At 44.8% G+C, this 12,500-nt stretch overlaps 1 protein-coding gene across 4 annotated transcripts in view; it reads left to right on the forward strand.

Moving 5' to 3' along the window:
* The window catches only part of MORF4L1 (mortality factor 4 like 1), an 84,987-nt gene extending 73,380 nt beyond the window's left edge, over positions 1-11,607 (forward strand). For all 4 annotated transcript variants that reach the window (XM_077469171.1, XM_077469168.1, XM_077469169.1 and 1 more), the window contains 3 exons: positions 6,204-6,376; positions 6,467-6,551; positions 9,524-11,607. In XM_077469171.1, the coding sequence (XP_077325297.1) occupies positions 6,204-6,376; positions 6,467-6,551; positions 9,524-9,608 (343 nt within the window). In that variant the 3' untranslated portion in view covers positions 9,609-11,607. The remainder of the gene's footprint in view (positions 1-6,203; positions 6,377-6,466; positions 6,552-9,523) is intronic.
* Positions 11,608-12,500: the final 893 nt, after the last annotated feature.

The following is a 12,500-nucleotide window of genomic DNA, read 5'->3' on the forward strand; positions in this document are numbered from 1 at the left end:
TCCTTTTGTCTTCTTATTTTCAGGCTAAAGAGATGCCAAGGGAAGACAAGACAGGCCGCAAAAAGTGCCCTAATTGTGGGAATAGGTTGTCCTCGGGCTCTAACAAAGCCCTATGCAAGCAATGCATTGCAAGCTTGCTTAAATCTGAGGCAGATTCCCCTTTAGCAAAGTTTTTGGGCTCCTTTAAAGAGGAAATGGCGTCGACCTTTAAGTCCCTCCGGGAGTTAATCACTGACGTGGGATCAGCTGCAGCTGCCTCCACGAGTAAAACAACTATAATCTCATCCTCACCATGCCTTACAACACCCAGCTCAGGGGAGCCCCGTATGGTCAGGGAGCCTAGCCCCACGTTGATTAGTCCCGAATCCTCTGACACTGACTCCGGTCAGGAAGAGGATCAAGCAGCATCTAAAGCCTCAAAATATAGATTATCTCTCGAGGAAGTAGATGAGCTAATGGGGGCTATCTATGATACGCTGGAAATTGAGGAGGAAGAAACTCAGTTATCCAGACATGATCAAATGTATGAGGCTCTGGGGAAAAAGAAAGCTAGGGTTTTCCCTATACATAAGGTGCTTTCTGACCTTGTCCTTAAGGAGTGGTCTGAACCAGACAAGAAGGTTTTCTTTCCTAAATCCCTTAAGAGAAGGTTCCCTTTTGATGAGAGCCCAGAGGCGGTCTGGAATAAAAATCCAAAACTAGACGCCCCTCTGTCCAAAATCTCAAAGCAGGCTGATCTGGCCTTTGAGGATATGGGCCACCTGAAAGATCCCATGGACAGGAGAACAGACATTGTCTTAAAGAGGGCCTGGGATGCCTCTATGGCAGGCTTAAAACCAGCTCTAGCCACTTCCTGTGTAGCTAGAAACCTGGAGTTCTGGTTATCGCAACTACAAGAACACTTAAAGGCAGGCACTCCTAGGGGGGAGCTTTTGAAATCCTTCCCTATGCTTTTTAAGGCCACCAGTTTCATCTCTGACGCCTCCACGGACTCCGTTAAATTTACGGCTAAATCTGCAGCACTTTCAGTGGCAGCAAGGAGGTCAGTATGGATGAAAACCTGGGGGGGAGACACGGCGTCTAAAACCCGCCTGTGCAGCGTCCCTTTTACAGGAGACTTAGTCTTCGGGCCTGAATTAGACTCCGCCTTAGAAAGGACGGCGGACAAAAAGAAAACCTTTCCCGCAAAAAAGAAAAATTTTCAAAGAAAAATTTTTCGTCCCTTTAAGGAACCCTCTAAATCAGAGAAGAGTTCAACCCCCAAAAAGCATTGGTCGGAAAGGGAAAGAAAAAGGGGGCATACTGTTTAGCCGCCCCAATCAGGATCCCAAACCCCAGTGACGTCAGGGTTCCTGTGGGAGGAAGATTAAGCAAATTTCTTCCTCAATGGGAAGAGACAACCTCGAACGAGTTTGTCTTAAATATAATAAAAAGGGGTCATGCGCTGGAATTTCACAGCAACCCTCCTTCCAAGTTTCTGGTGACAAAGCTTCCAAGTCACTCAGAAAAGGCCAGGGCCTTACCTTTACTAATAGGGGAAATGGTAGATCAAGAAGTATTGACACCAGTCCCTATTCAGGAACAAGGGGACGGTTTTTACTCGCACATCTTTGTGGTAAGAAAACCGTCAGGGAGATTCAGACTAATTATGAACTTCCGTCCACTGAATCGCTCCATCCGTTACAAGAGATTTCGGATGGAGTCCATTTATTCCATAAAGAATCTCCTGCAGAAAGAGACATTTATGGCAACCCTGGACCTAAGGGATGCTTATCTGCACATTCCAATAAGGGAGGAATGCCAGAAATTTCTTCGAATGGCAGTGCAGATAGACACAAAGGTTTACCACTTTCAGTGCAGAGCACTTCCCTTCGGTCTATCATCCTCTCCGAGAATCTTTACCAAGGTTCTCGGAGAGGCTTTAGTTCCTCTGAGGCTTCAATCAGTCTCAATTATCCCCTACCTAGACGATCTGCTCCTAACAGCCCACTCAGAGAGTCGTCTTTCTCAGGACCTAGAATTGACTCAACTCAGTCTGAGTCGATTAGGGTGGATTGTCAGTCAGGAGAAATCCAAGACAACCCCAACACAGGAGATCCTGTATCTGGGGTACTGGATCAAGTCTGTAGATCAGAAAATTATACTGCCGGAAGAAAAGATTTTGAATCTGTGGCAGAGAATATCTTTTCTTCAATGCAGCCCCAAGTGTACGGTGAGGGAAGTAATGTCGGTCTTAGGTCTTATGACGGCAGCCATTCCAGCCGTACAATGGGCCAGGTTCCATCAAAGAGAACTTCAGGGTTTTCTGTTAGAACAATTAAAAGGCAGAGATCTGGAGGAGGAGGTATCGATCCCCTCAAGGGTAAAACGCTCCCTCTGGTGGTGGAAGGACAGGGAGAACCTAAACAAAGGGGTTCATTGGGTCCTTCCTATCACTTCAACACTAACAACGGATGCGAGCAGTTGGGGCTGGGGAGCCCACCTAGGCTCAAGCTGGGTCCAGGACAAGTGGACCCCGGAGGAGAAATGTTTCTCTTCCAATTGGAAAGAACTAACAGCAATCCTGAGAGCTGTTCTAGCTTTCCACCCCGCAATACAGGGTCACCATCTACAAGTCCGTTCAGACAATACGACGGCTGTAGCATACATAAACAAACAAGGAGGAACCAGAAGTCCTCGTTTGATGGTGGTAGCCAGACGCATTCTCCAGTGGGCAGAAGCCAATCTGGAATCCATTTCTGCAGTTCACCTGAAAGGGGAGCTGAACAACAAGGCGGACTTCTTGAGTCGACAAAAGATTTCGAACCAAGAATGGTCCTTACACCCAGAGGCATTCAATCTCATAACAGCTCACTGGGGAGAACCAGAGGTAGACCTTTTTGCGAGCAAGAAAAATGCAAAGGTTCCCAATTTTTTCTCGCTAAACCCAGGAGATCAACCCCTGGCGGTAGATGCCTTGCAAACTCCATGGACTTTCAGTCTGGCGTATGCATTTCCCCCTCTTCATCTCATTCCGAGGGTCCTAGCAAGATTCCTCAAGGAGAAAACCTGTTTGATTCTAGTAGCACCTTTTTGGCCCAGGAGACCGTGGTTCACAACGTTGCTACAATTGACAGACTGTCCGCCTCTAAGACTTCCCTACAGACAGGACCTCCTGTCGCAGGGACCTCTTTACCATCCGCAGGTCGCCACACTGAAGCTGTCAGCGTGGTTACTGAGGAGGAAATCTTAAGGAGTAAGGGCCTGTCAGACGAGGTAATTGCGACCTTACTACAGAGTCGCAAACCAGTCACGAGAGCTATTTACAAAAAAGTCTGGAAAAAATTCAATAGCTGGCTGAATAGCCGGGACATAAATACGGCTAATATTCTACAGTTTTTACAGGAAGGTGTAAACAAGGGTTTAACCCTAAGTACTATTAAAGTACAGATAGCTGCCTTAAGTGTATACCTAGATGAACGCTTACAGGAAAATCCTTTTGTCGCTAGATTCTGTAAGGCAGTCGCTAGACGCAAGCCAGTCAGAATCACAAAAGTCCCATCCTGGGATTTAGCAGTTGTGCTAAAGGCTTTCTTGGGGTCACCCTTTGAGCCTATCTCAGAGGCCTCCCTAAGGCTTATTACCTTTAAGACAGTTCTCCTGGTGGCAATCACTTCAGCCCGTAGGGTCAGTGAAATCCAAGCACTTTCCATCAGGGAACCATTCCTACAGATCCTAGAAGACAGAGTCATTCTAAAGACAGACCCTGGGTTCTTACCAAAGGTAGCATCTAGCTTCCATAGGTCCCAAGATATTGTCCTCCCTTCATTTTGTCAAAATGCAGCAAATGAGAAAGAGGAACGTTTTCATTTATTGGATGTGAGGAGGTGTATTCTAGAATATCTTAAAATAACAAATCCATTCAGAATCTCAGACTCCCTTTTTGTCCTTTTTTCCGGACAGCGTAGGGGACAGAAAGCTTCAAAAGTAACCATAGCTAGATGGATTAGGCTAGCTATAGCAGAGGGGTATAAGGCCTTGAATAGAGATCCTCCTGAGGGTGTTAAAGCTCACTCCACAAGAGCGTTGTCTGCATCCTGGGCAGAAAGAGCTGGTGCCACCCCGGAGCAGGTATGTAAAGCAGCCACATGGTCAAGCTTTTCCACCTTTACAAGGCATTACCGACTGGACTTAATGTCTAGTCAGGATCAGGCCTTTGGGAGGAAAGTCCTCCAGGCCGTGGTCCCCCCCTAATCTGGTAAGTACTTGGGGATCCTCTCAAGGGCTGTCCTGGAAGAACACTTGGGAAAACTGGAGTTAGTACTTACCGGTAACTCCTTTTCCGGTGGTCTTCCAGGACAGCACGATCCCACCCTTTATTTGATTATAGTGATGTACTAATGTTATTACCTGTTATGGTTTATATGTTTTTCAGTTCCATCCTTCGGTTCTTGGTGAATGACTGACCAGGGACCTGAGGGACCGCCTTTTGAACTGTGGCAATGTGTTTCCTGTGTCGATGGGAGGAGCTCCATCTCTCAAGGGCTGTCCTGGAAGACCACCGGAAAAGGAGTTACCGGTAAGTACTAACTCCAGTTTTATGTGATAGACCAACACAAAGTGGCACATAATTGTGAAGTGGAAGGGAAATGATAAAATGGTCTTCAATTTTTTTTTTACAAATATGTGAAGTGTGGGAGGCATTTGTGTGGCTCCCCCCAGAGTCAACACTTTGTAAAACCCCCTTTCCCGGCAATTACAGCTGCAAGTCTTTTTGGGGGTGTCTCTACCAGCTTTGCACATCTAGAGAGGACATTTCTGCCCATTCTTCTTCTTTGCAAAATATCTCATCTCTCTGTCAGATTGGATGGAGAGCGTCTGTGATCAGCAATTTTCAAGTCTTGCCACCGATTCTCAACTGGATTTAGGTCTGGACTGTGACTGGGCCATTCTAACACATGAATATGCTTTGATCTGAACCATTCCATTGTAGCTCTGGCTGGATGTTTCGGGTCGTTGTCCTGCTGGAAGGTGAACCTCCGCCCCGGTCTCAAGTCTTTTGCAGACTCTAACAGGTTTTCTTCTAAGATTGTCCTGTATTTGTCTCCATCCATCTTCCCATCAACTCTGACCAGCTTCCCTGTCCCTGCTGAAGAAAAGCATCCCCACCACATGATGCTGCCACCACCATGTTTCATGGTGAGGAGGTTGTGTTCAGGGGGATGGGCAGTGTTGGTTTTCCCCACACATAGCATTTTGCTTTTAGGACAGTTCCATTTTGGTCTCATGTGACCAGATCACCTTCTTCCACATGTTTGCTGTGTCCCCCACATGGCTTCTCACAAACTACAAACAGGACTTCTTATGACTTTCTTTCTCCAATGTCTTTCTTCTTGTCACTCTTCCATAAAGGGCAGATTTGTGGAGAGACGACTAATAGTTGTCCTGTGGACAGATTCTCCCCCCTGAGCTGTGGATCTCTGCAGCTCCTCCAGAGTTACCATGGACCTCTTGGCTCTTCTCTGATGAATGCTCTCCTTGCCCGGCCCGGTCAGTTTAGGTGGACGGCCATGTCTTGGTAGGTCTGCAGTTGTGCCATACTCTTTCCATTTTCCGATGATGGATTGGACAGGGCTCCTTGAGGTGGTCAAAGCTTGGGAGATTTTTTTTTTTTTTATACCCTAACCCTGCTTTATACTTCTCCACAACTTTATCCCTGACCTGTCCGGTGTGTTCCTTGGCCTTCATAATGCTGTTTGTTCACTAAGGTTCTCCAACAAACCTCTGAGGGCTTCACAGAACAGCTGTATTTATACTGAGATTAAATTACACACAGGTGAGCTCTATTTACTAATTTAGGTGACTTCTGAAGGCCATTTGTTCCACTAGATTTTAGTTAGGGATATCAGAGTAAAGGGGGCTGAATAGAAAATGCGCCACACCCACACTTTTCACATGTTTGTTTGTAAAAAAAAATGTTGAAAACCATTTACCATTTTCCTTCCACTTCACATTTATGTGCCATTTTGTTGGTCTATCACATAACATCCCAATAAAATACATCTGTTTTTGGTTGTAACATGACAAAACGTGGAAAATGTCAAGGGGTATGAATAGTTTTTCAAGGCACTGTATAATATGTATGTATATAATATATATTGTTTTTTTTTTTTTTTTTTTTTTTTTTTTTTTTTATACCCATTTGACTTGTGATCTTCTTGCAGGGAATTTGCAGTGAATGAAGTTGTAGCGGGTATTAAGGAATACTTTAATGTTATGCTGGGCACACAGCTACTGTACAAGTTTGAGCGCCCTCAGTATGCGGATATCTTGGCAGATCACCCTGATTCCCCAATGTCCCAAGTCTATGGTGCTCCCCACCTGCTACGCCTTTTTGGTAAGCGATACATATTCTGGTACTATGTATTACCCTTTATTATTGTTCTTCTCTTCTTACATTCACCTTTTTTGTTTCTGGTCCATATAGTTCGTATTGGAGCAATGTTATCATATACTCCGTTGGATGAGAAGAGCTTGGCCCTTCTACTGAACTACCTGCATGACTTCCTGAAGTGAGTGATTTATTGTGATTTGTAGCTTTGCGGATGACCATGACACATCACAGGAAGCACCCTCATGGCCAACAGAGGACAGAATTAAAATTAGACTTGAAACTTAACATTAAACCGGAGCTCCACCCTAAAGTGGAACTTCCGCTCATTGGAACCCCCCCTCCAGCGCCACAATTGGCACCTTTTCAGGGAGGAGGTTTTTATAGTACAGGTATTTGCACCCACTTCCGGCATAGATATCCGCAGGATCTGCGGATATTTAGGCCACTTCCTGCGGGTCCCCCTCTGTCTGCTGGGAAACACACGCGAGACAGCGGGGGCCATCCTTATTGCGCAGCGCGACTCACGCATGCGCAGTAGGGAACCCGGAAATGAAGCCGCAAGGCTCCACTTCTTGATTCCCATACCCAAGATGGCGGCGGCAGCACCCGAGAGCCGATCGAGAGATCAGCTTTGGGTGCCAACATGTAGCTGCTGACTTTAAATAAAAACAAAACCAACAAAAAAACGGCGGAACTCCCGCTTTAATAAATCACCGGGACCAGATGGCTTGCACCCGAGGGTACTTGGGGAACTCAGTCAAGTAATTGCCAGACCATTAATCCTAATTTTTACTGACCGTCTGCTGACTGGAATGGTACCAGAATAATACAAATCAGAATTTATCCAAAATACACTCCCTCTCCGCTCACGGTAAAATTGTTATTTACAAATAACACGAAAAATTAGCAGCTGCTATCTTCCCAGTTCAAAATTTAAACGATATGTCACAGAAAAAAAACAATGATAAATTTCCTAAAACACTAGCAGCGCTTAGATTAGTATCCTACAATGACACTTGTGCCCCGTACACATGATCCGTAAATCGTACGTAAAATACTGCTTTCGAAGCGATTGTACGATAATCGGAGCTTTCGAGAGCCGATTAGTACAGTTCGTCCGATATTATTCTATCGGACATGCACGGAAATTTTTTTCATACGATGCCAGATCGTATGATTTTCGTTTAATCAGTACAGCTATCGTTCGAAAATGCAATACAAATGCATTACAACACATGACATCACTTCCAAATTTTTTTTCTGTCGTGCGGGAATTTTCGTGACTTTAGTAAACTCATCAGATTCGATCTGAGATTAGCATGCAATAAAAAACGGACGATCATTCGTCCGATAATCTCATCGTGTGTATGGGGCATTACTTATGACCCGTGTCTATGAACACCGAAAAAAATGACACAAAAATAAAAAAAAGTTAATATAAATAAATACCACACTATACCGCTAAACACTGATCTAGTTTGGGTTAAACGGTTAATTTATTCCTAAAATAGATTAGATTAACTCCAAAACAGTTAATTGAATCATGCCAAAGATATTTGTACAGTTCATTATTAGGTGAGGGTGACTGTGTCAGAAAACCATGTAAGTGTTGATAGGCGATTCACAAGTGGCAATTGCTCCTTCACCACACCTCCTGTGCAGTTCCCTATGGCTATTGCACTTACCAGTCTCCACTGGTTTTAGTGCTTATCATATAACCAGGTGCGCCTCCTCACGTAACCAAGCGTCCCCAATATATCTGCCAGTGTCCTTTTTATACGGCACTCGGGATCTGTTACTGTCCTCACTACACAGCAAAGTTCTCTGGGAATAAGTGTTCTGTTGTGCCCCAGTCACTGCACATTGCACACAGTCAAACACTCAACCTGGTACCAGCTGATTGGAGAAAAGCCAATGTAGAACCAATATTTTAAAAAGGGCCCAAAATACATCCCTGGGAATTACAGACCAGTTAGCCTAACATCAGTAGTATGTAAACTCTTGGAGGGGATGACAAGGGACTATATACAAGATTTTAGTAATGAGAACGGTATCATTAGCAGTAATCGGCATGGATTCATGAAGAATCATTCTTGCCAAACCAATCTACTAACCTTCTATGAGGAGGTGAGTTGCCAGCTAGATAAAGGAAGGTCCGTAGACGTGGTGTATCTGGATTTTTTAAAAGCATATGACACAGTTCAGGAGGTGGCCGCGGCCTGCTGATCAGTTTAGCAAATCAGTGTTTACTAACAACACAGGGCTCTATACACTGAGCAACGATGTGGCAGTTTTTTTTTTTTCCTCCCTGCAAAGCAGAGGAGAAAAGCACATCTCTTAGTAAAAGCAGCACACATTACACTGGTTAGAAGATGACGGATCGTGGTTCCTATTAGGAATCACGATCTGCATCTCCTCTCAGAACAGGGATTTGTGTGTTTATATACACACACACACGCGTCCCTCTTTTGCCTCTCGTGGCCGACGGTCGTCGCGACTGGCGTCCACAAGCATCGGCACCCCCGCAGTGCAGCGGGCGCCTGCCTGCTATTCTGCTTAAAGGAGCCGACGTATAGCTACAACAGCTTGCGAGATCATGCCAACCTGCTGCAGTATAATGACGGCGACTGGTCGGCAAGTGGTTAAAATCCAATAATATACCATGTCTCACCCTGCTGTGCACATGCTCAGTAGCTCTCCATTTTTAGGCACTGTGGCGTTTGTAGAGGTCGATCTACTGACAGCCTTAAAGGGGAATTAAACCCTTTCTGTTTTGAGCTGAACCTGCCATGGTGCTGTGCATTTGATTAGTTCTAACGCTGGCCATTTGATGGTTTGACAATTTGGTTGATAGCAAAATCAAATCAAACTGGTACGTTGATGGGTTTAGTTGCGCTTTATGATTTAAAGCAGGGGCACTGGGCTTCAGCAAAATGGCTGCCTCCCAGCAAGAAGAAACTGGAGCCGTGCTGGTGGCAATTTACAGCACACACATTTTGGTAGCATGATTATTGTGGAATGTATGTTTCTTGCTAAAGAACATTATTTTTTTTTATCAAGTTGTTATGGGTAAAGTTTCACTTTAATTGGTAAACTGTTTACAGAAGTACTACTTATTAAACTTTTTTTTTTCTCTTTCATACTTTCCAGGTATTTGGCCAAAAATTCCTCCACATTGTTCAGTGCCAGCGACTATGAGGTTGCACCCCCTGAATACCACAGGAAGGCTGTATAGTCTCCATATCGACCATTTCTGCTCAAGATGTAGCAGCGAGTGTCCAAGGCTTGCTTGCCATCATTCTAGTGTGACCTTACAAGTGACTGGCGGATGAGAAGAATGCGTGTTTTTCTTCATTGTGAATGATCATGTGGATTGTAAGGGGGAGGTGAGGCTTCACACCACCAGCCTAGCCTTCAGACCCGAGACAGCCATGTTTATCAGTGACTGGAGACATCTGAACTTTTGTCCAGTATTCTAGACGCATTGGGTGCGTGGCTGAAGACTATTTCTGAACTGAAATCAGACAGTCTCCCCGGCTTTCTAGTACTGCTTCCATGGTGATTGTGTGGTTTGCAGCCTTGGTATTTGTTCACGTGATATGTACTCTCACGCCCCGGCATTGGGCCACTCCCATCTGGAAGATCTTGCGCTGAAAATGGTTCTTAAGGTGTTCTGGAACAACAAGGCTGCTGTTACCATCCTGGACTTCTGAGAAAAAAAAAAATTGCCTATCGGATGCCTTGTATTTTGTTAACTTACTCCTGACTTCATGTTGATTCACAATTTTAGTGGGATTTTGTATGGGCCCCGGGACCAAAAGTACACCCTAACCTCACTTGAAGCCCGTCACAATGTCTTAATTTTTATCTTCAGTGCAATTTTATTTTAAAAGATCGCTCTCTAGGTCTGTAAACCTTTTTCTTCACTCAACCTGTTGTGTAGATGAAGAAACTTGAGGCGCCGCTCGAAGCAGAGGCTTGGCGGTGTTCAGAAAATTGGAGCAGGCGGTCGGGTTCACTCATCCAGAAATGTCCAACTGTTTTGCACGAGATGCCACTCAAACCCGACCCAGGTGCTAAGGTGATGTGTGGTCTTGGCCAGCGCCGCCACAGCGATCACCATTCAAACCGACCCGACGCTAACGGGATGTTGAGGCCTCGGCCAGCTCCGTTCCAGCGAATACCACTCAAACCAACCCGGCGCTAACGATGTGAGGCCTCAGCTAGCTCCTCTCCAACCAACCTGATGCTGAGATGTGAGGCCTCAGCTAGCTCCTCTCCAACCAACCTGATGCTGAGATGTGAGGCCTCAGCTAGCTCCGCTCCAACCAACCCGACTCTAACGAGACGTGAGGCCTCAGTCAGCGCCACTTCAATCAACCCAATGCTAGCCGAGATGTGAGGCTTCAGCCACCTCCATTCCATCGAATACTGTGCTAATGATGAGAGGCCTCATCTAGCTCCTCTCCAACCAACCCGATGCTAATGGGATGTAAGGCCTCAGCTAGATCCGCTCCAACCAACCCAAAGCTAGCCGAGATGTGAGCACTCTGCCAGCTCTGTTCCAGTGAATACCGAGCGAACGATGTGAGTCCTCAGCTAGCGCCTCTCCAACCAACCGAACGCTAACGAGATGTGAGGCCTCAGCCAGCACCACTCCAACCAACCTGGTGCTAACCGAGATGTGAGGACTCTGCCAGCTCCGTTCCAGCGAATACCGAGCTAACGATGAGAGGCCTCAGCTAGCGCCTCTCCAACCAACCCAACGCTAAGGAGATGTGAGGCCTCAGCTAGCTCCGCTCCAACCAAGCCTACACAAATGAGGTGAGGCTTCAGCCAGGCCACTCCAACCAACCCGGTGCTAGCTGAGATGAGGCCTCAGCCAGCTCCGTTCCAGCAAATACCGCGCTAACAATGAGAGGCCTCAGCTAGCTCCTCTCCAACCAAGCCGATGCTAACGAGAAGTGAGGCCTCAGCTAGCTCTCTTCCAGCGAATACCGCTCCAACCAACCCGGCGCTAACAATGTGAGAGGCCTCCGCTCCTCTCCAACCAACCTGATGCTAATGGGATGTGAGGCCTCAGCCAGCGCTACTCCAACGAATACTTCTCCAACCCACCTGGTGCTAATGAGATGTGAGGCCTTTGCAGCGTTTCCGTATATAATAAAATAAAAATGTAATTAAAAGTTATAATAAAATAAAAATTCAATTAAAAGTTATAGTAAAATTAAAAATTCTAATTTTTTTCACACTTTATTTTCATTTTTAATCGTTTTTCCTCCCCCTTTTCAGTTTTTTACTTCTTTATAACTTGGAATTTTTTTCTCTCTCATTCATGATTTTCATCAATTTTATTCAAAGGTATAAACAACTGGAAAAAAAAGGAGGAAAATTAATTTAAAATAAAATAGCGTGTGATATTTTTCTTTTCATAAGTTTTTATTTTTACTTTTTCCTCCTTTTTAAAAAAAAAAATTCACTCTTTAATACCTTTGAAATTTTTCTCTCTGTTCGTGATTTTCACCAATTTTATTCCGTTTTTATTTTTTCCCCTTTCTCGGTACTTTTTTTTTTTTTTTTTGTCTCGCCTCTTATTTTCAACACACCTTCCTTGTTAATAAATATCACACACGTTTTCACTTCCCCCTTTCACGGTCGATGGTGCCAATGTAAGTCTCGCACATATCTTACACCTCTATGACCAAGCCCTGATCACAGGGACGAAACGCGCCACAGGGGCGTAGCTGAAGCCACACACCTCGTTGGCAATGGGTTGGCTTTAGCTGCGTCTCATGCAAAACAGTTTGGCTCCATTGTGTAGACCCGGTCAAAAGGACACAACCATATTCTATAAAATTATATATATATATATATATATATATATATATATATATATATATATATATATATATATATATATATATATATATATATATATATATATATAATATATTTATATTCTTTTATCCCGTTCTGAGCTGAAGGGCTTTGGAGGTAAATTGCTGGCAGATGGGGGTGGCCGGCAGTGTTATGCACCCGCCTTCTTCTAGAAGTGCTTTTTGACTCATTTTCCTGTTTTCTTGTTTTATAACAGTAACTGCTTGTCCTGTTAGCATTTCTGCATCTG

Source organism: Lithobates pipiens, unplaced genomic scaffold (assembly GCF_037356315.1).
Source record: "Lithobates pipiens isolate NorthernLeopardFrog02 unplaced genomic scaffold, aLitPip1_a1.2 Scaffold_8, whole genome shotgun sequence".
Taxonomy (NCBI): domain Eukaryota; kingdom Metazoa; phylum Chordata; class Amphibia; order Anura; family Ranidae; genus Lithobates; species Lithobates pipiens.